The 25,734-nt window shown below is 52.1% G+C and overlaps 1 protein-coding gene across 34 annotated transcripts in view; it reads left to right on the plus strand.

Moving 5' to 3' along the window:
* The window catches only part of DLGAP4 (DLG associated protein 4), a 259,162-nt gene that overhangs the window by 147,295 nt on the left and 86,133 nt on the right, over positions 1-25,734 (plus strand). For 18 of the 34 annotated variants that reach the window (XR_013398597.1, XM_077948350.1, XM_077948351.1 and 15 more), the window contains 5 exon segments: positions 10,260-11,330; positions 14,689-14,930; positions 18,364-18,478; positions 21,337-21,387; positions 25,336-25,576. Coding sequence is in view for 31 of the 34 variants with exons in the window: in XM_077948350.1 (XP_077804476.1) it covers positions 10,332-11,330; positions 14,689-14,930; positions 18,364-18,478; positions 21,337-21,387; positions 25,336-25,576 (1,648 nt within the window). In the remaining 3 variants the exon portion in view is untranslated. 34 annotated transcript variants of the gene reach the window in all.

The raw sequence follows: 25,734 nt of genomic DNA on the forward strand, positions 1-25,734 counted from the left end.
TTCACTTAGACTCTCTACCTCTGTTCATGCCACCTTAGACAGAAGCAGGCTTTCTGGTAGTAGCAAATATGCAAGATATGAGTGGGGAATTGTAAGGGATCTGGGCTGGTTAAAGGGAAGGGCTGTGAAGAAAGGAAATGGGATTGGTAATGTCTGAAAAAGGGTTTAGGGTTAGATCAGTGAGGGACTTGATCGCCACACCAAGCAGTTTGGACTGAGGTGGGAAGAAGGATTCACAGAAGGTTCTGGCTTAAGGGAATGATGCAGTCAGGGGAGTTTTGTGTCAGAAAGAGCCATGCTGGGTTCTGTTCCTGGCCTTATCCCTAATTAGCTCTCCCATGCTCACAGGCCCACTCTGGCACCACGATGAGGTGAGGTAGGGCAGGGAGGTCCCACTCTGGCATGTGGGGGTGGTGGCTGCAGACACAGAGGCACCATGGAGCAGGGAGGTTCCCAGGGAGGCAGCAGCTTTGCTGGGCCCTCTGCGTTTCCATGAAGGCAATGAGGCTTATATTAATGAGCAGTAATTATGGGCACCCGGATGAGCCTAAGTATAACTCATTGAAAAAGGCAGCTTGAGGCAGCCAGCTGCTTCCCCCTGAAAGGTCAAGGCCTGCCTATTTTAAGACCTCCCCAAGGTGAGGATCCTGCCACCCTGGGTGTTGGGTGGCTGAGGGCCTGGCACCCAGTGGGCCAGGAACCCTGACCAAGGGAGCTCAGAGGAGTCAGGGTGACCAGACGCTCAGACTGTCCTCATTCAAACCCCCCATTGCCTAGAGGAGGAAACCGAGGCATAGAAGGAGGAAGGGACCAGTTCAAGGTCACAGCAAATAAATAGCAGGGTTTGAATTTAAATCCAAGGGGTCAGGCGCAGTGCCTGTAATCCCAGCACTTTGGGAGGCTGAGGCAGGTGGATCACTTGAGGTCAGGAGTTCAAGACCAGCCTGGCCAATGGTGAAACCCCATCTTTACCAAAAATACAAAAATTAGCCAGACGTGGTGGCAGGCACCTGTAATCCCAGCTATTCGGGAGGCTGAGGCAGGAGAATTGCTTGAACTTGGGGGACAGAGGTTGCAGTGAGCCAAGATCACACTACTGAACTCCAGCCTGGGTGACAGAGCAAGACTCTGTCTCAAAAAAAAAAAAAAAAAAGATAGTATTTGAACACAGGTCCAACTACACGCAGTTTCCACCATGCTGTGCAGCATTCCTCACCTGGAAGCTTTGACCTGTCCCCAAGAAGCATAGTACAGTGAGGTGAGGAGGGGAACGGAGTGTGACTGATACTGATTGGGCATCGAAATGCCAGAGGCTTTCTATATGACATCACAGTTCAACCTTATTATAATTTTTAAAAGTAAGGATCATGGCCAGGCGCAGTGGCTCATGCCTATAATCCCAGCACTTTGGGAGGCCGAGGCGGGCGGATCATCTGAGGTCAGGAGTTCGAGACCAGCCTGGCCAACATGGAGAAACTCTGTCTCTACTAAAAATACAAAAAATTAGCTGGACACGGTGGCGCTCACCTGTAATCCCAGCTACTCGGGAGGCTGAGGCAGGGAGAATTGCTTGAACCCGGGAGGCAGAAGTTGCAGTGAGCCGAGATCATGCTGCTATACTCTAGCCTGAGCTACAGAGTGAGACTCTGTCTCAAAAAAAAAAAAAAAAAAAAAAAAAAAAAAACGAAAAAGGATCATTATCCCCATGTTATAGAAGAGGAAACTGAGGCTCAGGAGGAATGACTGAATCACCAAGTGTCCTGCAGTGAGGAGGGGAAGGAGTAGAATCCAGTTCTGTCCTAGCTCAGGTTAGCTTCCCAGGAAACAGACTCAGGTTTGCATGTCGAAGTTTCCTGGGAAATCACTTCGGAACACCTGTGACAGGTGAAGGGGATAGGATTGGGCAGAGGGAAGAGTCGAACCTTGACACAGCACAACAGAGGCCTCAGCGAATCCCATGGGGAGCTCTGGAACTGGGATGGCCCTTTAGGGTTGTTCTGAATTGGGGCAAGGGAGCCACACCTTGGTACCCAAACATTGACCAGTTATTGGATGCAGGGTGCCCCTGGGAAGGAGTGTAAGGACAGACTGTGGGTAGAGCAGGTCAGGGTGGGTGGGAGAATGAGTGCTGTATCTTGGACCTGTCAGACTTCCAGGGCAAGATGTCAAGGAGGCAGTTAGAGATCCAAGTCTGGCATCTTGGCTGAGGCACCTCCCTATGGCTGAGAGCAGCTCCTAGTGGGGACTTGGCTGTAAATTGTCAGCAGCCAATGCTTTTGGCAGCTGGGGTCGTGAGTGCCTCAGTGCAGGGGGGTCCTGGGTGGCCATCACAGCATCCACTGCACATCCATCTCCAGAGCCATTCTCATTCCTCTGCCCCCAGATGAGAACTAGCCCCTGCTCTCAGGAAAGTTACGGGCACATGGACTCCTGTTTTTTTGTTTGTTTTGGTTTGGGTTTTTTTGTTTTTTGTTTTTTGTTTTGAGAGAGTCTTGCTCTGTCACTCAGGCTGGAGTGCAGTGACACAATCTCAGCTCACTGCAGCCTCCACCTCCCAGATTCAAGTGATTCTCCTGCCTCTGCCTCCCAAGTGGTTGGGATTACAGGTGCAAGCCACCACGTCTGGCTAACTGTTGTATTTTTAATAGAGATGGGGTTTCGCCATATTGGCCAGGGTGGTCTCGAACTCCTGACCTCAAGTAATCCACGCGCCTCAGCCTCCCAAAGTGCTGGGATTACAGGCGTGAGCCACCACGCCTGGCCTTACACTCCTTTTCTTTATGACGCTCACAGGCCAGGGGATGCTGGAGGAAGGGAGGCCATCAGTGCTAATGAGGAAGGAAAGAGTGAGTAAGTGGCCAGTCCTGGAAGAGGAGAAAAACACTACTGAAACCCCACAGGGACAGAATGGGAGAAAATATTTACAAACCATATATCTGTTAAGGGTTCAATATCTAGAGTATATATAAAGAATTCCTAGAGCTCAACAACAAAAATGACAAACAACCCAATTATAAAATGGGCAAAGGACTTAAATAGACATTTCTCCAAAGAAGATATACAAACAGCCAATAAGCACATGAAAAGATGCTCAACACCGTTAGTCATCGGGAAAATGCAAATCAAAGCCACAATGAGATACCAGTTCACACCTACTAGGATGACTATAATTTTTTTAAAAAGGAAATAAGTTCTGGCAAGATCTGGGAAAATTGGAACCCCTGTACGTCACTGGTGGGAACGTCACATGGTGCAGCTGCTATGGAAAACAGTTTGGTGGTTCCGCAAAAAGTTAAACATAGAGGCTGGGCACAGTGGCTCACGCCTGTAATCCCAGCACTTTGGGAGGCCGAGGCGGGCGGATGACAAGGTCAGGCGTTCAAGAACAGCCTGGCCAAATGGCGAAAACACGTCTCTACTAAAAATACAAAAAATAGCCAGGTGCCGTGATAGGCACCTATAATCCCAGCTACTCGGGTTGCTGAGGCAGAAGAATGGCTTGAACCCAGGAGGCGGAGGTTGCAGTGAGCCAAGATCGTGCCTTTGCACTCCAGCCTGAGTGACAAGAGCAAGACTCCATCTCAAAAAAAAAAAAAAAAAAAGTTAAACATAGAATTACTATGTGATCCAGCAATTCCACTTGGATGTTAACCCAAAAGAATTGAAAAAAATTGAAAACAGAGACTGAAACAGATACTTGGATGCCATTGTTTGTAGCAATATTATTCACAATAGCCAAAAGGTAGAAATAACCGAAGTGTCCAGCCATAAAATGGAATGAAGTTCTGACACACGCTACAACATGGGTGAACTTAGAAAACAAACATTATGCTACATGAAATAGGTCAGACACAAAATGACAAATGTTATATGATTCCACATATTGGGAATATTTAGCATAGGCAAATTCAGAGAGACAGAAAGTAGGTTATATATTACCAGGGGCCGCCAGGCATGGGGCTCATGCCTGTAATCCCAGCACTTTGGGAGGCCAAGGCAGGCATTTCATTTGAAGTCAAGAGTCTGAGACCAGCCTGGCCAACATGGTGAAACGCATTCTCTACTAAACATACAAAAATTATCTGGGTATGGTGGCATGCGCCTCTAATCCCAGCTACTTGGGAGGCTGAGGCATGAGAATCGCTTAAACCCAGGAGGCAGAGGTTGCAGTGAGCCAAGAGCACCACCGCACTCCAGCCTGGGTGACAGAGTGAGACTCTGAGACTGTCTCAAAAAAAATAAAGAAAATAAAATAAAATAAATTACCAGGGGCTAGGAGAAGGAGGAGAAAAGAAGTTTTTGCTTAATGGGTACAGTTTCTGTTTGGGGTGATGGAAAGGTTTTGGAAATAGATCGTGGTGATGGTTACACAACATTGTGAGTGTCCATAATGCCACTGAATTGCACACTTAAAGATGGTTCAAATGGCAAATTTTATGTTACATGTATTTTACTACAATAAAAGTAAAACCTATGGGAAATAGGAAAATTTATAGATACAGATGGTATCTATGGCCTGTGGTTGTCAGAAGCTGGGAAGAGCGGAAAATAGGGAATGACTGCTTATTGAGGATGGGGTTTGCTTTTGGGGTTATGAAAATGTTTCAGGGCTGGGCATGGTGGCTCACACCTGTAATCCCAACACTGTGGGAGGCTGAGGCAGGAGCATTGCTTGAGCCCAGACCAGCCTGGGCAACATAGTGAGACTCCTGTCTGTACCAAAAAAAAAAAAAAAAGTTTTTTCTAATTAGCTGGGCATGTACCTGTTGTCTCAGCTACTCAAGAAGCTGAGGTGGGAGGACACTTGAGCCCAGGAGGTCAAAGCTGTGGTGAGCCATGATCACACCACTGCACTCCAGCCTGGGCAACAGAACGAGACCCTGTCTCGAAAGAAAGAGACTGGGTGCAGTGGCTCATGCCTGTAATCCCAACACTTTGGGAGGCCGAGGCGGGTGGATCACGAAGTCAGGAGTTAGAGACCAGCCTGGCCAACATACTGAAACCCCATCTCTACTAAAAAATACAAAAATTAGCTGGATGTGGTGGCATGAACCTGTAGTCCCAGCTACTCGGGAGGCTGAGGCAGGAGAATTGGTTGAACCCAGGAGGCAGAGGTTGCAGTGAACTGACACCACGCCGTTGCACTCCAACCTGGGTGACAGAGTGAGACTCCATCAAAAGAAAGAAGAGAGAGAGAGGAAAGGAAAGGAAAGGAAAGGAGAAAGGAAAGGAGAAAGGAAAGGAGAAAAGAAAGGAAATATTTCAGAACTAGATGGAGGTAGTGATTACACAGCATTGTGAATTTACTAAATGTCACTAAATTGTACACTTTAAAATGACTAATTTTATGTTTCATTAATTTCTCCTCAATTTTTTTTAAAAAAAGACAAAAGGGCCGGGAGCAGTGGCTCACACCTGTAATCCCAGCACTTTGAGAAGCCGAGGCAGGCAGGTCACGAGGTCAGGAGATCGAGACCATCCTGGCTAACATGGTGAAACCCTGTCTCTACTAAAAGTAAAAAAAATTAGCCAGGCATGGTGGCGGGTGCCTGTAGTCCCAGCTACTTGGGAGGCTGAGGCAGGAGAATGGCGTGAACCCAGGAGGCGGAGCTTGCAGTGAGCCAAGATCGCGCCACTACACTCCAGCCTAGGCAATACAGTGAGACTCTGTCTCAAAAAAAAGAAAAAAGGACAAAAGAATGGGCACGGTGGCTTACACCTGTTATCCCAGCATTTTGGGAGGCCAAGGTGGGTGGATCACAGGAAGTCAGGAGTTCGAGACCAGCCTGGTCAACATGGTGAAAACCTGTCGCTACTACAAATACAAAAATTAGCGGGGTGTGGTGTTGCATACCTGTAATCCCAGCTACTAGGAAGGCTGAGGCACGAGAATCACTGGAACCCAGGAGGCAGAGGTTGCAGTGAGCTGAGACCGCCCCATTGCACTCCAGCCTGGGCGACAAGAGCGAGACACTGTGTCAAAAAATAAAAATAAGGCCAGGCGCGGTGGCTCACGCCTGTAATCTCAGCACTTTGGGAGGCCAAGGCGGGTGGATCACAAGGTCAGGAGATCGAGACCATCCTGGCTAAGACGGTGAAACCCCGTCTCTACTAAAAATACAAAAAATTAGCTGGGCATGGTGGCGGGCGCCTGTAGTCCCAGCTACTCGGGAGGCTGAGGCAGGAGAATGGCGTGAACCTAGGAGGCAGAGCTTGCAGTGAGCCAAGATCGCGCCACTGCACCCAGCCTGGGTGACAGAGCGAGACTCCATCTCAAAAAATATAATAAAGTAAATTTAAAAAAATAAGGGAAAAAATTGGAAAAATAAAATCCATGATATGCAGCTAATAGGTACTCAGGAAAATATATAACTTTTCTGTGACACATTTATTAGAGTATAAGGAGATCAGAAAACAAATGAACTAAACTTATAACTCAAAAAGATGGAAAAGGTATTAGAATAAGAAAATGTGCTGAACCCAGCTTTAGCAGGGATGAGGGAGGGAAGCACCTTCCAAGGGGAGGGTTGAACCTCTAGGACTGTACTGTCAACCTGGCAGTCACTTGCCACATGTGCTATTTAAATTAATTAAATGTGTTTTTTTTTTGAGACGGAGTCTTGCTCTGTCGCCAGGCTGGATTTGCAGTGGTGCGATCTCGGCACACTGCAACCTCTGCCATTCTCCTGCCTCAGCCTCCCGAGTAGCTGGGACTACAGGCGCCCACCACCATGCCCAGCTAATTTTTTTGTATTTTTAGTAGAGAAGGGGTTTCACCATGTTGGCCAGGATGGTCTCGATCTCTTGACCTCCCAAAGTGCTAGGATTACAGGCGTGAGCCACCGTGCGTGGCCTAAACTTTTTAAAATACTAAAAATTCAGTTTCCCAGTTGCACTAGCTGCATGTCAAGTGCTCTGTGGCCCAGTGGCTACCATATTGGACAGCACAGATCTAGGGGAAGATGGACAAGAAACTAGAAAACAAGTAAACACATGAGAGTTTCCCAGAGCAGTGAGAGCTATGAAGAAGTCCTGAAGGGTGTGAGCTTGGCTAGCAGGTAGACAGCAAAAGATGGGGACAAGGCTGGAGAAGCTGATGGAGACTGGGCCATGCCAGGCCAGATGGACATCCACTCTTTGCTGAGGTCACGCCTGGTACTGTCCCATCCTCCTCACCCTCTGCCCCTCAGCTGGTGGATCCAGCCCCCACATTGTTCCCTTTCTTTGCACATCCTCCAGTTCAGCAGGGCCAGTGGGCTGGGTGGGGCCTGCATTAAGAGTCAAGAAGACCTGGGTTCCAGGCCTGGTTCCGTGTGACTTTGTGCTGTCTGATTCCCAGACTGGCGCACTTTGAATCATAGGATGTTCTAGTGGTCACAGTCTAAAACGGATTGCAGAGCTGCATTCTCTCTGGAAGCTCTAGGGGAGAATCCATCACTTTTTTTGAGACACAGTCTCACTTTGTTGCCCAGGCTGGTCTCAAACTCCTGGCCTCAAGCAATCCTCCTGCCTTGGCCTCCCAAAATGCTGGGATTACAGGTGTAAGCCACCGTGCCCAGCCACCTCTGCCGGCTTCTGAAGCCTGCCTGCATTCCTTGGCTCATGTCTCCACATCACTCTGATCTCTGCTTCTGTCAGCGCATCTCCTCTGACTCTGACCTTCCTGTTTATTTATTTATGTATTTATTTTTGAGACAGAGTCTCACTCTGTTGCCCAGGATGGAGTGCAATGACACAATCTTGGCTCACTGCAACCTCCGCCTCCAGGTTCAAGTGATTTTCCTGTCTCAGCCTCCCAAGTAGCTGGGATTACAGGCGCACGCCACCACGCCCAGTAATTTTTGTATTTTTAGTAGAGACGGGGTTTCACTATGTTGGCCGGGCTGGTCTCAAACTCCTGACCTCAAGTGATCTGCCCCACCTTGGCCTCCAAAAGTGCTGGGATTACGTTTACGTAAAGGTGTGAGCCACCATGCCTGGCCCATGCCTGTTTCTTTTCTTTTCTTTTTTTTTTTTTTTTTTTTTTTTTGAGACAGAGTCTCATTCTGTCGCCCAGGCTGGAGTGCAGTGGCATGACCTCAGCTCACTGCAAACTCTGCCTGCTGGATTCAAGTGAATCTCCAGCAGCCTCAGCCTCCCAAGTAGCTGGCATTACAAGCACATGCCATCACACCCAGCTAAGTTTTTGTATTTTTAATAGAGACAGGGTTTCACTGTGTTGGCCAGGGTGGTCTCAAACTCCCAATCTCAAGTGATCCACCCACCTTGGCCTCTGAAAGTGCTGGGATTACAGGTGTGAGCCACCATGCCAGCCCATGCCTGTTTCTTATAGGAACCGTGTGATTAGCTTGTGCCCATCAGGATAATTCATGATAGTCTCACCATCTCAAGATCCTTAATCACATTTGCAAAATAACCACACCTGCCAAGTTCCTTTTGACAGGGTAGTGTGCATATTTGGGGACCATTATTCTGCCCTCCATGCTTGATGTCAGCCAGAGCTTTTGTGCTATGACCTGACCCAGCCCCTCCGAGAGCCCTCCCTCTACAACCCTTGTCCTCACTTGCTCTGCTCCAGCCACACTGACTCTTTGCCAATCCTCAGCACACCAGGCTCAGGCCAGACCAAGTCTTGGGACTCCCACGTACAGGGCCGGTGGGGGCCGGGGGCTTAGAAACCTTGCCAACCTTTCTGCTCCATGGTAGACAGGAAGACTGAGGCCCAGGCCCAGACAAGGGAAGGGACTTACCTAAGTTTTGGACTAGTATTTCCAGGATGGTCCCATTTTACAGCAGGGGAAACTGAGGCACAGCAACTGCACCTAAGTGCCACCCTCTTGTGAGCCCTTGCCTTGTCCTGAGGATGTGCCCCCGTTATTGACTCTGAGAGCTCTATTCCAGGCTATCGTTGCTTCATCTCAATTGGAAATGATGGGCCTATGGGCTTGTTGGCCTCTTTGGTGTCTGAAGCCCTCAGCACCTGCCCAGCAGTCACACTTGGTAGACACTGGGTGAAGGGCAGAGCAGGTTTTTGCAGAGGGCTTACATTTGACATAGGAATTCCTCTGTTAAAGAGTTGGACGGTACTGCCCTCAGACCTGGATGAGATGGGCCTTGCCCTGGGTCCTGCTTTTTGGAAGGCCTCTCTAGCCAGGCACAGTGGCCCTCAGGTATAACCCCAGCACTTTGGGAGACCAAGGCTGGAGGATCGCTTGATCCCAGGAGGCCAAGGCTGCAGTGAGCTGTGACCTTGTCGCAAAAAAAAAAAAAAAAAAAAAAAAAAAAAAGCCAGTCATGGTGGCTCACGCCTGTAATCTTAGCACTTTGCGAGGCCAAGGCGGGCAGATCACTTGAGGTCAGGAGTTCGAGACCAGCCTGGCCAACATGGTGAAACCTTGTCTCTACTAAAAATACAAAAATTAGCCGTGCATGGTGGTGTGCGCCTGTAATCCCAGCTACTGGGCAGGCTGAGGCAGGAGAATCACTTGAACCTGGGAAGACGGAGGTTGCAGTGAGCCGAGATCGCACCACTACACTCCAGCCTGGGTAACAGAGTGACTCTGTCTCTAAAAAAAAAAAAAAAAAAAAAAAATCCTCTCTGGCCCTCTAAAAACCCCTGTTTTTCCCCATAAGGCAAGGAGAGTTCAGGAGTCCTGGGGACATGCCCACCAGCAGACTGTATTCCCCCATAGACCACCCTGGATACTGGGCACCCTGGGATTCCCTGCTAAAATGACCCAAGCCTGCCTCCAGGGCCAGCACAGGGTCCTCCCATGGGAGGTGGACCCTGCCACAGGGACCATCCTGGGGTTCCAGGATGACTGTTTGGGGGCCTGTGGACAGAGCTAGGAGATGTGGGCTGGGGTATTTGCATCCATGTGGCCCCTCGGGGTGAGGGACAGAGTCAGAAACGGAAAGAGTGGAGGATGGGCAGCCCACCACTCATATTCCATCATGGAATTCAGAGGAGACCCAGAACTCTGAGTCGGAGCCTGGCTTTCCAGGTTGTTTTGAAGATACAGTCCTCAAGCTAGAAGAATGGAAGATGTTGTGTTTGTCTGATAGTCGGTAGCTTGAGTTGTAACTTTTATTTACACACAGAGTACGTGGGCCTCAGTGTGTACTCCTGTCTTCAGGCCCACAACATGGAGGACTGGCTTCAGAGATCCTCCCAGCCTGGCGATCTGGATCTGACCTTCCTGGCACCCCTCCCCCAAATCCAGCTGACCAGCTGACCGCTTTCTGTCTTCTCTCCCCAGGATAGCTGCCGCCCGGGAGAGGCGACCCGGGCGCCCTGCTAGGGTGACAGCCCCTGCCCTCGGCCCGGGATCATGAAAGGCCTCGGTGACAGCCGCCCCCGCCACCTCTCCGACAGCCTAGACCCACCCCACGAGCCCCTGTTTGCAGGGACCGACCGCAACCCCTACCTGCTGTCGCCCACGGAGGCCTTCGCCCGCGAGGCCCGCTTCCCCGGGCAGAACACCCTGCCGGGGGATGGCCTCTTTCCCCTCAACAACCAGCTGCCCCCGCCCAGCAGCACCTTTCCCCGCATCCACTACAACTCCCACTTCGAGGTGCCAGAGGAGAGCCCCTTCCCCAGCCATGCTCAGGCCACCAAGATCAACCGGCTGCCCGCCAACCTCCTGGACCAGTTTGAGAAGCAGCTGCCCATCCATCGTGATGGCTTCAGCACCCTCCAGTTCCCCCGTGGTGAGGCCAAGGCCCGTGGTGAGAGCCCTGGCCGCATCCGCCACCTGGTCCACTCAGTCCAGCGGCTTTTCTTCACCAAGGCACCCTCACTGGAGGGCACAGCGGGCAAGGTCGGTGGCAATGGCAGCAAGAAGGGTGGCATGGAGGACGGCAAGGGCCGGAGGGCCAAAAGCAAGGAGCGGGCCAAGGCTGGGGAGCCCAAACGGCGCAGCCGCTCCAACATCTCAGGCTGGTGGAGCTCCGATGACAACTTGGACGGCGAGGCCGGCGCCTTCCGCAGCAGTGGCCCAGCCTCCGGGCTGATGACACTAGGCCGCCAGGCAGAACGCAGCCAGCCACGCTACTTCATGCATGCCTACAACACCATCAGTGGGCACATGCTCAAAGCCACCAAGAACAACACTACCGAGCTGACCGCCCCACCACCCCCGCCCGCACCCCCAGCCACCTGCCCCAGCCTTGGGGTGGGCACTGACACCAACTACGTCAAACGAGGCTCCTGGTCCACTCTGACACTCAGCCACGCCCACGAGGTCTGCCAGAAGACCTCGGCCACCTTGGATAAGAGCCTGCTCAAGTCCAAATCCTGCCACCAGGGTCTAGCCTACCATTACCTGCAGGTGGGTCTCTGCCAGGGTCAGGGGTGGGGTGAGGGGTCTGGGAACGACACCAGTTTTGAGGCCTAGCTGTACCACAGATTCACTTGGCAAGTCACTTCATTTCTGGGCCTCTGTGGCTCAACTATAAAATGGGTGGCCCAGTGGTACCTGCTAATCAGGGAGTCCTTCCACTGGTCATGCTCTCAAAAGAGATTAATTAGGGCCTTTCTGAGCCCAGCCCTGAGCAGGGACTAAAATATGTTCCTGCCCTTTAGAAGACAAATCTGGAAGTTGTGCCATCCCAACCCCCTCACAGAACCAATTGCATGGCCTTCTAATTGCCAGCCTCTGCCTGCCATCACTATCAGACTGATAGCTGTTTGAGGACAGGGATCACATCTGATGCAGCCATGTGTCCCCAAGGCCCAGGACGGGGTCTGGCATGCAGGAAGTGCTCAGGAAATGTAAGTGAGGGAGGGGTAGATGGACAGATGGACAGTTAAATGAACAGAGTCAGAAATAAAGAAGACACAGTCCCAAAGATTAGGATACTGGGAAAGACATGAACGGTCATGTCAGTGTCAGCAGAGTGTCATGGGGATCAGTACCGAGAACTGCAGGGACCCAGGGGGTCCTAACCCAGCTTGGGGGAATAGCCGCCTTCTTTCAAATGCTCACACTGATTCAGGCACTTGCTGTGCATCAAGGCCACATGGCTTGAAAGTGGCAGAAGGCTGAGACATCACTGTGGCTGCACATTTCCAAGTGGCTCTCAAGGCGGGTAGAACAAGGGGCTGTGAACTGAATGGCTCCCCAGGGCAAAACCAGGCTGTGGGTGGAAATTACAGAAAGCAGATTTTAGGTGGAAGGAGGCGCTTCTGTAGGTAGTGAGTGCCTCATCTCAGGGGAATGCAAGTGCAGGCCTGGCAGCCCTTGGGAACTCTAATGAGTCTTTTGTGTTTTTTTAGACAGTTTCATTTTTGTTGCCCAGGCTGGAATGCAGTGGCGCCATCTCAGCTCACTGCAATCTCTGCCTCCCGGGTTCAAGCAATTCTCCTGCCTCAGCCTCCCAAGTAGCTGGGATTACAGGCACCTACCACCATGCCTCGTTAATTTTTTGTATGTTTAATAGAAACGGGATTTCATCATGTTGGCCAGGCTGGTTTTGAACTCCTAACCTCCAGTCTGCCTCAGACTCCCAAAGTGCAGGGATTACAGGAGTGAGCCACTGCGCCCAGGCATTTTTTTTTTTTTTTTTTTTTTTTTTTTCGAGATGGAGTTTCAAACTTATCACCCAGTCTGGAGTACAATGGCGCAATCCTGGCTCTCCTTCCTCAGCCTCCCGAGTAGCTGGGATTATAGGTGCGAGCCACCACGCCTGGCCAATTTTTGTATTTTTAGTGGAGATGAGGTTTCATCATGTTGGCCAGGCTAGGCTCGAATTCCTGACCTCAGGTGAGGACCTGCCTCAGCCTCCCAAAGTGCTGGGATTACAGACGTGAGCCACCACGCCCAGCCATGAGATGCATTTTGAACGAGATGATATTTGGGGTCTAACAAAGCCCTGACTTCTTATCATCTTGTATGAAATACCAGAAATAGTGAGACATTTTCTTTTTCAATAGGAGGAAACTGAAATCCAGGCAGTATTTGATATATTTAGGGCTCTTGTGGTTCTGAAACTGCTTCCTTGGTTTAGAAGCATTAGGGAGGGTGATGTGTGACCGGGCTTCCTCTCAAAATGGTATGGTTGGGTCTGATCATGTAACAATGCCGCAGAAACACCATGAGAGGGTGGCCCTGTGGGCCCTGGAGTCTGTGCTGCCTGCTTGGGTGACAGGAGGTGAGTGGGCGGCTTAGCAACAGTTTCTGAGCAGTGATGTACAAGGCCACGTTCCCAAGGGACACTGGGGATAGTGGGGCTGGACTAGCAAGTGGCTTGTAGGCAGAATGCACTGGTCCTAGGCTGGGCAGTCTGCTGAGGGTTTATGGGAAGGCTGGGTGGGGCAGGAGTGGGAGTCCTAGACGTTACCTTTCCTTTGTGGAAAGTGGGCCTCTGGCATGGAGGGCATGGAGAAGGGTGCCATACCTGTGTGGGCATGGCCCTTGGGCAGTGTGCGTATGTGTATGTGATAGAGAGTGGGCATGCCGTGTACACTCAGTATGTGGGCTTGGACATACTGTGGTGACATGTGTAGCCTGGTGAGGGGTATGCTGTGTGCATGTGGAGGCGGGAACAATGCAAGGTGGATACACGTTGTGTGTCCACAGTGCAGTAGTTACTGGTGCAAATGTCCAGAGGGAGGGTAGTGGGAAGGTGAGTGTGCTCTGTGTATATGTTGCATACTTGTGGAGGGGTTGCCGTGACGAAGTGGCTGCTGGTGTGTGTCCTTGGTGAGGTGTGTGGTACACTGGGGGTAGTCACTGTGGGGCATGGGGCGTATGCTTGTTCTGTACATATTGAGATATGTGTATAGGATGAGGCATGTTCACTCTGTGCACAGGCTGTGTGTGAGTGCTGAGATGTATGCATTTTTCATTACACAGTGACCGTCCACTGTGTTTCCGTAACAGTGTAAATGAAATGGCCAGGAATGTAGCCTGTGTGCACTGCCCTGGGGCAGCCAGCAGAGCCTGGCCTCAGAAGGACAGGGGAGGTCCCCTCGGTTGGTTACTGCCACCATAACCACTGGGGACTGGGGGACCAGGGCTGCCCTCACAGCCATGACCTCACCTGCCCTATCACAGCCCCATTCCGTGGACGGATTCCCTGAAGTTCAGATGGGAAAACAGCCCTTTTTCCAGCTCACCATGTGGCTACCTGAACCGGGGAAGCACTCTGCTCTCTGTATCTCAGTTTTCCCACCTTGGGACAGAGAATATCCATTGACTCTGGGACCCCATCCCCCCTCCATGCTGATGTGCCAGGGTCCTCTGATTCCCCATTCTAGGCTCAGGTTCTGGATCCAGGTCTAGGGCCTCTTTCTGCAAGTGCCTTGCATCCCTCAGGCCTGGTGTTCTCATCTGTGCAGTGGGATCATAAGCATCCCCTGAGACAGCCAGAGTGAAGTGACTGTGGGGCCAAGCAGAGATGGCTGCAGTGCAGGCCACCGTGACCACAGGGCCTAGGGCATTGCTTCTGGGGCAAACCCAGCCTGGGATCCATGGAGAAATCCGAGGCTGGAGAGACTCTGGAACCCGGGTATTCCTCCCAGCCCAGGGCTCTGCTCTGCTGCCCCTTGGTTTCAAAAGCGGGAAACCCAGCACGTGAGCCCGAACTCTGCAGGGAACGAGGGAGATTCAGGTCCCAGAGATGGGGGTTCTCGCCATCTGCTCATTTTCTGCGGTGGCCCCACTGAGTCCTGTGCCTCATCCCCAGGTACCCGGCGGCGGCGGCGAGTGGAGCACGACGCTGCTGTCCCCACGCGAGACGGATGCCGCGGCCGAGGGCCCCATCCCGTGCCGGCGCATGCGCAGCGGCAGCTACATCAAGGCCATGGGCGACGAGGACAGCGACGAGTCTGGCGGCAGCCCCAAGCCCTCACCCAAGACCGCGGCGCGGCGCCAGAGCTATCTGAGGGCCACGCAGCAGTCGCTGGGAGAGCAGAGCAACCCCCGCAGGTAGGTGCGCAGCTCCACCCCTAGGGTCCCGCCCACAGGCAAGCCCCGCCCACTACGAGTCCTGATCCCTGGGAGGACTCTCCCATTAAAATAAGCCCCGCCCGCGTGGTAGCCCCGCCCCCTTTGAGCCCCGCCCACTTATGAGTCCTGCTCCCTGAGAGAACCCCCTCATTAAAATAAGGCCCGCCCGGCCCGCTGGCTCACGCCTGTAATCCCAGAACTTTGGGAGGTCGAGGCGGGTGGATCACTTGAGGTCAAGTTGGCCAACATGGGGAAACCCCGTCTCTACTAAAAATACAAAAATTAGCTGGGCTGGCGGCAGGCGCCTGTAATCCCAGATACTTGGGAGACTGAGGTAGGAGAATCGCTTAAACCCGGGAGGCGGAGGTTGCAGTGAGCCGAGATCGCGTCACTGCACTCCAACCTGGGCGACTGAGCTAGACTCCGTATCAAAAAAAAAAAAAAAAAAGGAAGAAAGAAAGAAAAAGAAAAGCCCCGCCCGCGTGGAAGCCCCTCCCAGAGGCTTTTCTCGCTCCTTCGGGTGAGCCCCGCCCACTTGTGAGCCCTCCCGGGGAAAACCTCTTTCGGTAAGTACAAGTCCCGCTCACCCGCAAGCCTCCTCCCCTAGGTGAACCCCTCATAGGTATGCCCCACCCCGGGAGCCTCGCCTTCCTCCCATTCGGTTGTCCCCCGGAGATCCCAGCCCACAGATGAATCCTGTCCCTCAGCTTCAGATCCAGGTGAACTCGCTGCTATAATGATCCAGGCCCCCTAAGTGAACCCGCGGTCAGGTTAGCTCCCTCCATGAGATCCTCAGGTTGTCCCTGCACTCTGATTAATTGACCTCGGAAGAGTCCCGCCAATTAGAGAACCACCCCTTGAGCCCCACTCACTGTTCAGCCCTGACCACAGGTGAGCCGCATCCTTTGGTAAACCCCAATAATGAAAGCCACTCTTGGGTGATAGGTCCAGGTAAACCCCTCCTACAGGAGCCACTTCCCCAGGTAAGTTCCACTCCCACAGGGGAACTGTCCCACGGGATCTTGGTCTTCAGGTTAGGAGAGCCTGCCCTAAGTGAGTGCATCACCTGTAACAGCACTGTCTAGGGAAGGCCAGAGCGCGCTCTACCTTTGCCACTGTAACTGATCCCTGTGGGGAGCTCCAAGATGGGGGAGGGAGGTGAATCCAGAAGTCAAAGAGTGATAGACAGGCTTTTCCTGTCCCAGTGCCTGCCTGGAATTCACCAGCCAAGCCCCATTGTGTTGCTGTAAGGCTTGGCGGAGTTAGGGGAACAAGCTTCTCCCTAGATCTTCAACTATGGGAGACAGGAGCCAAGGCTTCATGGAGGAGGTGGCCTGGGAAGACTGAGACAGAGGGAAAAGAACAGGTCAGGTGACACTGGTACCTAGGCAGGAAGAGGGCAGTGTTCTCGGAGCAGCCAGGAGTCTAGTTGACTGGGCAGAAGACAGAGAATGGCCTCCAGGATGGAATTCAGGACACCACCAGACAATTCCAGGTCTGCCCCTCTCTTTACCTTAGTTTCTCCATCTTTTTTGTGGGGGACGTGGGGAACAGGGTCTTGCTATGTTGCCCAGGTTGGAGTGCAATAGTGCAATCATGGCTCACTGCAACCTCGACCTCCTGCACTCAAGTGATCCTCCTACCTCAGCGTCCTGAGTAGCTGGGAGTACAGTCATGGGCCACCATGCCCAGCTAATTTTTTAAAAGAAGTTTTTGTGACTGGGCACAGTGGCTCACGCTTGTAATCCCTGCACTTTGGGAGGCCAAAGCAGGCAGATCACTTGAGGTCAGGAGTTCGACACCAGCCTGGTCAACATGGCAAAACCGCATCTCTACTAAAAATATAAAAATTAGCAGGTCATGGTGGTTCATGCCTGTAATCCCAGCTACTAGGGAGGCTGAGGCATGAAAATCACTTGAACCCAGGAGGCAGAGGTTGCAGGGAGCTGAGATCATGCCACTGCACTCCAGCCTGGGTGATAGAGTGAGACTGTCTCAAAAAAAAAAGAAAATATATATATATATATATATATATATGTATATATTGCTCTCCCCTTGCTTATCACCCCCCGCACTGCCCAGGCCGGCAGTGACTTCCGTTTTTCCCTCTGTCACTGGATGACCTTGGCCAGTCTTTTTCCCTCTGGGCCTCAGTTTCCCAGGCCTCACTATGTTGCCCAGAGTGGTGTTGAACTCCTCGGCTCAAGTGACTCTTCTGCTTTGGCCTCCCAAAGTGCTGGGATTATAGGTGTGAGCCCCCACGCCTGCTCAGTTTCCCCATCTTTTTTTTTTTTTTTTGGAGACAGAGTCTTACTCTGTTGCCCCAGGCTGGAGTGCAGTGGCACAAACTTGGCTCACTACAACCTCCACCTCCCGGGTTCAAGCAATTCTCCTGCCTCAGCCTCCCGAGTAGCTGGGATTACAGGCGCACGTCATCATGCCCGGCTAATTTTTGTGTTTTAGTAGAGATGGGGTTTCACCATGTTGTCCAGGCTGGTCTCGAACTCCTGACCTCAGGTGATCCACCTGCCTCGGCCTCCCAAAGTGCTAGGGTTACAGCCACGCCCAGCCCAGTTTCCCCATCTTTAAGTGAAGGGGCTGAGCTGTAGGATCTCTAAGATCCTTTCTAGTACTGAGATCCTACTAGGATATCTATGAGTGACCAGTGGGCAGTAAGGTGGGAGAGGCAGGAAGCCCGGGGCTTAGGCCTAGATTCAAGGGAAGCAATAATAATAACAGTAGTAATAGTAGCAATAATAGTAAGAGCTGCTGTCTGTTAGCACTTGCCCGCTGGCCACTGTGCCTGACCCGATGTCCTTTAATCTGCATCACTGAATCCTCACTGCAGCCCCAGCAGGCAGGCAGCGTCATCCCCATTTTAGAGATGAGGAAACTGAGACTTAAGTAAGGGATAATGGCTTGCCCAGGGTCACCCAGCAGAGAAAGCTGGATTCCAGTCCAAACCCTTCTGTGTCAGGGGCCGGAGCTATTGGATGCTTGGATTTTATCCCCAGAATGAGGACTGGGGGAGGCCCAGGGTCAGGTAGACGTGAGAAAGATTAAAGGACTGGGGTCATGGAGATAAGGGGTGAGTCTAGGGGCCTGATAGAAGCCACTTGAACATCGCCACAGAGCTGATGCCCTGTGGGAACCCTAGGCTGTAGAACTTAACCCACCTCTGTCAGGCCTCTGGAAATGTCCCAGACCTGCAAGGAGGAAGGAAAGGGGCTGCAGAATTGGGCAGGGCCAGCCTTGGGCTTTAAACAGTCAAATGCAAGCTCGTGCTGCCACCCTGTGGCTCCAGTGGGCATCACAGGGGTGGACCACCTGTGCATCACAGATGGTCAAGGCCTCCAAAAGCTGGTTGAACAATGGGTGGGCTGAGCCCTGTCTGCTCCCCACTCCCCACCAGGAGTCTGGACCGCCTGGATTCAGTGGACATGCTGCTGCCCTCCAAGTGTCCAAGCTGGGAAGAGGACTACACCCCTGTCAGCGACAGCCTCAATGACTCCAGCTGCATCAGTCAGGTGAGGGTGGCAGGCAGGCTGGAGAGTCAGGGGGTTTGAGTTCTGACTCCCGTCTGGGAAGAGTACACCCCCAGGCCCACCCCATGCTGAGTGGCCCCCAGATGTCTGCACTGTGCTTCTGTTTGGTCCTTATTCCTGAAGCCTCCTGTGTGTGTCTCTGCCCCACCGACTGTCCTGTGGCTGGAGAGCACAGTTATGGGGCCTGACCCAGGACCCCAAGGGAGGAAGCGCATACCACCATTGTAAACACAGGATGCCAGCAGGGCGCCTGTTGCTTCTCATGGGGTTCAGAACCATGAGGATAGGGAACTGGAGACCTGGGTTCGAGTCCCAGTTTTGTCACTTGACAGTATGAACCCAGGATAGTCACCTCCCCTCCCTGAGCCTCGGTTTCCTGATTTACCAGAGGAAGGTGAGCATTTCTATTTGGGGGCTGTTGAGAGGAATAAGTGGGATTGTGAAGGCGGTGTGCTCAGCAGAGGGTAGCTGCCTTTCTGGTTATTATTAGCATCTTGTGTGGCCTCCAGCAAGTGACTGCTCTACTTTGGACCTCTGTGCCCACCTACTCAGTGGGCAGTTGTGCTCCCAGGCGCAACCAGCTCTGCCTGTGTCAGTGAGGAGCACGCTGTGCTGCACGTTGAATTTGCATGCCACCCTCTCAACCATCAGCTCCTTGAGCCCTTAACCATCCCCAGAGGTGGCCTTGTTATCCATATTCCCATTTCATAGGTGAAGCAACTGAGGCTCAGAGAGGTGAGGTCATGCAGCTAGGAGAAGGCAAAGTTGGGCAGGGATCTGGGGCTGTCCAACCCAGACCTGGACCTCAGCTCCTGCCATGTACTCAGCACTTTAGGGTTTGCAAAGGGAGAACCAGTCAGGACCAAAAGGCACCCCGCGTTGTCTGGATGGGGAGATGAGCCCCCCGAGAAGGCAGACGCCTGCTGGTGGTAGCAGTTAGGCAGTGGGGCAGCCAGGTGCGAGTCCAGCCCCCTCTCAGCAGGAATAGGCCACTGTGTGTAGGCCCAGGACCAGGGTTAGAGGACTGCTTAGAAGGTTTTGGGACCCCGACTCCTCACAACTCCATTATTCCTGGCCTAGCCAAACTCCTTCCCCAGCCCCTCAGACATGGGGAGGGGTAGAGTGCCCAGCCCAGGGAACCCCCTGCCCCTGCCCCCCTCATCCAGACTCCACCAAGTCACACCTGAACTGCTGTCCTCCAATCCATACTCAGTGGCCAAATGGAGCTGTCAAAGCCACACCCCTGCTCAAGACCCTCCGTTGTCTCCCACCTCCCGCAGAGGGAAAGCCAGAGTCCTTACTTGGACCTGTGAAGCCCTGTAAGACCTAGGCCCTGCCTCCCTGTTGGACCCTGTCCCTTGCCCTGCTCCAGCCATGCTGGCCTCCTTTCTGCTCCTTATATAGGAGCATGCCACATCATTCTGCTCCAGGCCCTCTGCATTTGCTGTTTCCTCTTCTCAAATCTTTGCACAGCTGGCTCCTCGCGTTTCAGGTCTCTGCTCGAATGTCACCTCCTCAGAGAGGCTGCCTGTGATCGCTCTGTCTAAAGTAGCCCTCCCAGGCGCTGTTCCTTTACCCTGCTTAACTGACACTGCCTGGAACTAGAATCGTTTGCTTATTTACTTAATGTCTGTCTCCCTCTTAAAACTAGGATCTCCTGGGGGCGGGGGCCTTGCTGTCTTGTTGCCTGCAGTGTCCCCAGTGCCTGGCACAGTGCCTGGCACAGGGCAGATGCTCAGTAGGTGTTTGCTGAATGGATGGCGTCCCTCCCTGTCTCTCCCATCCCACCACGTTTTCTCATCTCAGTCTTCCTGTCTGTGTCTGTCTCCGTCTGTTTTTTTTTCTCTCTCTCCCCTCATTCACATTTTTCTCTGATTCTCTCCAGTGAGTCTCCATCTCCATGTCTCTCTCTGTGTCTGTCTGTCTCTCTACACATCCCATCTCCACCCAGGCCTGGGCCTGGCACCCGGGACACCTTTGCCCTTTAACTACACAAAAAGGCTTATGAATCAGCCAGGCTGGGGGCAGCAGCAGGTCTCACCTACCACCCGCTGCCCAGTCCCAGTTCTCTCCTAGTCCAGGATCCTCTGACCCCTCACAGCCTCACCCCTAGAAGCTTGAGTGACCCAAGCCACATATTTGGCCCCAAAGTCAGAGATATCCTAGGCTGGGACAGAGCAGGCTCTGGGCTCCATCCCTAATCTGTATCTCCAGGTGGGCTGCCTGCCAGATGAGAGGCAGCAGACAGAGGATACATGGTCACAGGGGCTAGACCTAAAGAAGAACTTTTATTTTATTTGTTTGTTTATTTGTTTATTTATTTATTTTGAGACGGAGTTTCGCTCTTGTTGCCCAGGCTGGAGTACAATGGCGTGATCTCGGCTCACCGAAACCTCTGCCTCCCGGGTTCAAGTGATTCTCCTGCCTCAGCCTCCCTAGTAACTCCCACAGGCATGTACTACCATGCCTGGCTAATTTTGTATTTTTAGTAGAGATGGGGTTTCTCCATATTGGTCAGGCTGGTCTCGAACTGCCGACCTCAGGTGATCCGCCCACCTTGGCCTCCCAGAGTGCTGGGATTACAGGCATGAGCTACGGCGCCCGGCCAAGAAGGACTTTTAAACAGCAGATTATAAGTCCTCAGTAATGCCCAGCCCCAGAAGGAGTGAGCCTCCCATCCCTGGAAGAAGCCAAGTGAGACCTCCTAGCAGCTGGGTCCCAGCCAGTCTGGGGAGGAGGTTAGACCAGCCAGCTTCAAGTTTCCTTGCAACTGACCCTGAATCCCCGACCCCAGCCCCAGCCCTGGTCCTCCCATAACCCTTACCCTCTCTTTCCTGCAGATTTTTGGACAGGCCTCCCTGATCCCCCAGTTGTTTGGCCATGAGCAGCAGGTCAGTATGTTTGCCCTTCTCTTCCACCCCAATCCCAGAGTGTAGGTCTGGGTCTTAGGCCTGCCCTCTGAGTGGTCCCAGCACCCAGTCCAGGCGGGTACAAGCAGAGCCATCACCAGGAAATCCACTTCCAATGGATGGAGTTTAAGCTCACATTGGTGTCCTGACCCTCCACTCCCTGCCCTTATTGCTTCACCTCTGTGTGCCTCAGTTTCCTCCTTTTGAAGATGGGGAAGAATGAGCTAGGTGCTGTGGATGGGGCAAGAAATAACTCCAGGACTCCTGCCCTTCTCTCTCCTCCCACAAAGCCTGGGTCAGGCCTAGGGAGACTGTTGAAGTTGGACAGGTCAGGGGCTGGGGGCTGGTGATATTAGCTTCCAGGTCCCAGCCCCCAGATCCCTTGGCTTTTCTCCTTTCTGGAGCCCCAGGAGGACATTTAAGGATGCTGGGGTGTTGGAGTGAGTGTGGAGACTTTCCAGCTTCACACAGGTTGGCGAGGTTATGCTGCTTACAGCACTGTCTGGCTGCCCTAAGGGCGCCACCTCCCAGACACTCCTTTCCTGCCCCTGGAAGTGTCCCTCTCCTCCCTCCCAGGCCAAAGACCAAAAACCAGGGGCAGGAAAGGTACTCTGAGATCAACCCCACTTTGAGCCAGGAGGGTGTAAGGGACTTGTGCAAGGCCACACAACCCATAGGGGCAAAACTAGGACCAGACCTCCAGCTACTGATTCCAGCCATGGCTGCCCCATGTGTCCCTCTCCCCCATGTCACAGGAGCTGTGTATTCCTCCTGAACACATGATTCAAGAAGTTGTTTAAAGAGCCCACAGTGGGCCAAGCCACCTCTTCCCCATCTACCTTTAATAGGCGAGTGGTAAGGATGTGATGCATTAACATACAAAGCCCCCAGGACAGTGCCTGCTACACAGTAAATCCTCAGTGATACACACACCAGCAGCACTGACCAGCTGGTCTCGCCTCTGATGGCTCAAGAGCATCTTAACCAACATTGACAGACTCCACGGAGTTACCTGTATTCGTGGGTAGAGGTTACTAGGTGCATACTCTCTTGGACTCTATCCTAAGCCTGTGATATGAATTCTCTCATTTCATCTTTACCACAACCCTGTGAAATGGGGACTACAGCCCCATTTTATAGGTGGGGAAACTGAGACACAAAGTGATTAAGTGACTTGCCCACGTTCATATTGCGAGGAAATGATGGGCCAAGGGTTGGACCCATGGCAGTCTAGTTCCAGAGCCATGTGGTTCCTGTGTGATCCCAAAGCAAGACCTCATGCCCCCGGCAGTCACGAGGGTCTCTTCATAACTTCAGGATGCAGTTTTGGAGGAGAAACACCTATCTCTTTAACACTCCTTCTGAGTGAATTTTGGGTTTGCCACATGGCCTATATTTTAATTTATCAGTACGATACAGTAGAACTTTATGTAATGATGGAAATGTTCTGTAATCCACACTGTCCAATAAGGTAGCCACTAGCTATATGTGACTTTATTTATTTACTTATTTTTGAGATACGGTCTCACTCTGTCACCCACGCTGAGTGCAGTGGTGCGATCATGGTTCACTGCAGCCTCCACCTCCCAGGCTCAGGTGATCGTCCCACCTCAACATCCTGAGTAGCTGTGACTACAGGCACGCACTACCATCCCTGGCTAATTTTTTATTAGAGACAGGGTCTCGCTATGTGGCCCAGGCTGGTCTCAAACTCGTGAACTCAAGTGATCCTCCCACGTCAGCCCCGCAAAGTGCTGAGATTACAGGCGTGAGCCACTGTGTCTGGCTTACCTGTGGTCTTGAGCAAGTCAAATGTAGCTCCTGTGACTATGGAACTTTATTTAATTTTAATCAAAAAAAAATTTTTTTTTGAGACGGAGTCTCATTTTATCACCCAGGCTGGAGTGCAGTTGCCCAATCTCAGCTCACTGCAACCTCCCCCTCCAGGGTTCCAGTGATTCTCCTGCTTCAGCCTCCCAAGTAGCTGGCACCACAGGCATGTGCCACCACGCTCGACCAATTTTGAGATTTGTAGTAGAGACAGGGTTTCGCCATGTTGGCCAGGCTGGTCTCGAACTCCTGACCTCAAGTGATCTACCCGCCTTGGCCTCCCAAAGTGCTGGGATTACAGGCATGAGCCACCACACCTGGCCTAATCAATCATTATTATCATTTTAAAATTTTTTTAGAGGCAGGATCTTGCTTTGTCCCCCAGGCTGGAGTGCAGTGTCATGATCATAGTTCACTGCAGCCTGGAACTCCTGGGCTCAAGTAACTGGGACTTGAGGTACACGCTACCACACCTGGCTAATTTTTATATTTTTAATTTCTTTTGTAGAGCTGGGGTCCCACTATGTTACCCAGGCTGAATTTTAATTAATTTAAACCTAAATAGCCATACATGGCTCGTGGCTGCCATATTGAAATGCACAGATTTGGCCAGGCGCAGTGGCTCATGCCTGTAATCCCAGCACTTTGGGAGGCCAAGGCGGGCAGATCACGAGGTCAGGAGTTTGAGACCAGCCTGGCCAATATGGTGAAACCCCATCATTACTAAAAATACAAAAATTAGCCGGGCATGGTGGCACACACCTGTAGTCCCAGCTACTCAGAAGGCCGAGGCAGAAGAATTTCTTAAACCCGGGAGGTGGAGGTTGCAGTGAGCCGGGATCGCGCCTGGGAGACAGAGCAAGATTCCATCTCAAAAGAAAAAAAAAAAAAAAAAAAAAAAGCACAGATTTAGAACTTTCCATTCACCCTCCAAATTGGGTGAACACCCATCTAATTGTTTGACCTGATGCAGTCTCAGATGAGAACATGAGCATCTATTTCATGTAGATGAGGAGAAACTGACCCAGAGAAGATGGTGATGGCCTGAGGTTACACAGCTGGGTGGGACACAGCTGGCCCCAGGCCCAGATCAATCTTTTCCTCCACATGGTCAGTCAGCTTGTGCCCCCTCCCACTCTGGCCCAGGCCAACCCCCAGGATGTCCACATCTTTGGCCAACTGACTCCCCAGCTTATCCTCTGTGGTCTTCAGTTACCAACATGGCCTGAGACATGGGTCAGATAGCCCTTCTAGAACCCTCAAAGAGTATGTGCATGGTGAGACCCCTCAAGGCCCACACCCTTGGCTTCAGATTTGCAGGGTCCTAGACAGTCATTTCTGGAGAAATACTTAGGAACCATCTACACAAAGTTGAATTAGATGCAAGATAGCAAATAGCATACACATCACCGTTTTCCATACTGTCCATGGCAGACATCATTAATCAATCCTCACTGCAACTACCCTCACTCCAGTTTTATCTTCTCCCACCAGACAATTGCTTCAGCTTCATCTCTGGCCTCAGCCTCCATTCCAGACCCCTTTCCCAACATCCATTCTGTATACCAGAGCGAGATTAATTTTCCTTAAATACATATTTGGAGTGTTGGTTCTGCCACTTCCTCACTGGGTACCTGTGGCAAATGTCTTCCCCTTACTGACCCTTGGTTTCTTTCCTTGTAAAATAAAGGGATTGGACCATAAGATGGTAAATATCCAGCATACCTACTGCCATCCCCATTCCAACATTCAGGACAGACATTGCTAATTGATTATAGACCTCTTTCACACTAAATTCAGATGTGCCCTTAAAGTCTATTAATCAGTTTGGACCCTGATTTTTATCACAGAGTTAATATCCTGAGATATTCCAACTTTGTCCTCATTATAGAGATGGGAAAATTGAGGCCCAGAGAGGTGGGGCTGTTTCTTTCTTAAGGGCTCCATCTGCCCATCACATACCCTGAGTGAGATGGAGCTGAGTGGGCTGAGGTCAGACCCCACAGACTGTCCAGCCCTGCCCTGAGCCCACCACCAAGAACCTCTCCCCCCATGATGGGCAAGATAGCCAGCCCCTCATGCCTGCCTTTGCCTGGACAGGTACGGGAGGCAGAGCTGAGTGATCAGTATGAGGCAGCCTGCGAGTCAGCCTGCAGTGAAGCAGAGTCCACAGCGGCAGAGACGCTTGACTTGCCACTGCCCAGCTACTTCCGCTCCCGCAGCCACAGCTACCTGCGTGCCATCCAGGCAGGCTGCTCACAGGAGGAAGACAGTGTCTCCCTGCAGTCCCTCTCCCCACCGCCCAGTACTGGCAGCCTCAGCAATAGTCGCACGCTTCCAAGTGAGTACTGTGATGTGGGAAGGGGTTTTTTTTCTTTTCAAGGGGACTCTAAGGACCATGCCTGGTGGGCCAGCCTGGGAGGATACAGGGAGGAATCTGTCTCGGGCTGGCCCGCACCAGGGGGATGATTGGGAGCAAAAGCAGGAGACCTTGGAGCT

Source organism: Macaca mulatta, chromosome 10 (genome assembly GCF_049350105.2).
Source record: "Macaca mulatta isolate MMU2019108-1 chromosome 10, T2T-MMU8v2.0, whole genome shotgun sequence".
NCBI classification, from domain to species: Eukaryota; Metazoa; Chordata; class Mammalia; order Primates; family Cercopithecidae; genus Macaca; species Macaca mulatta.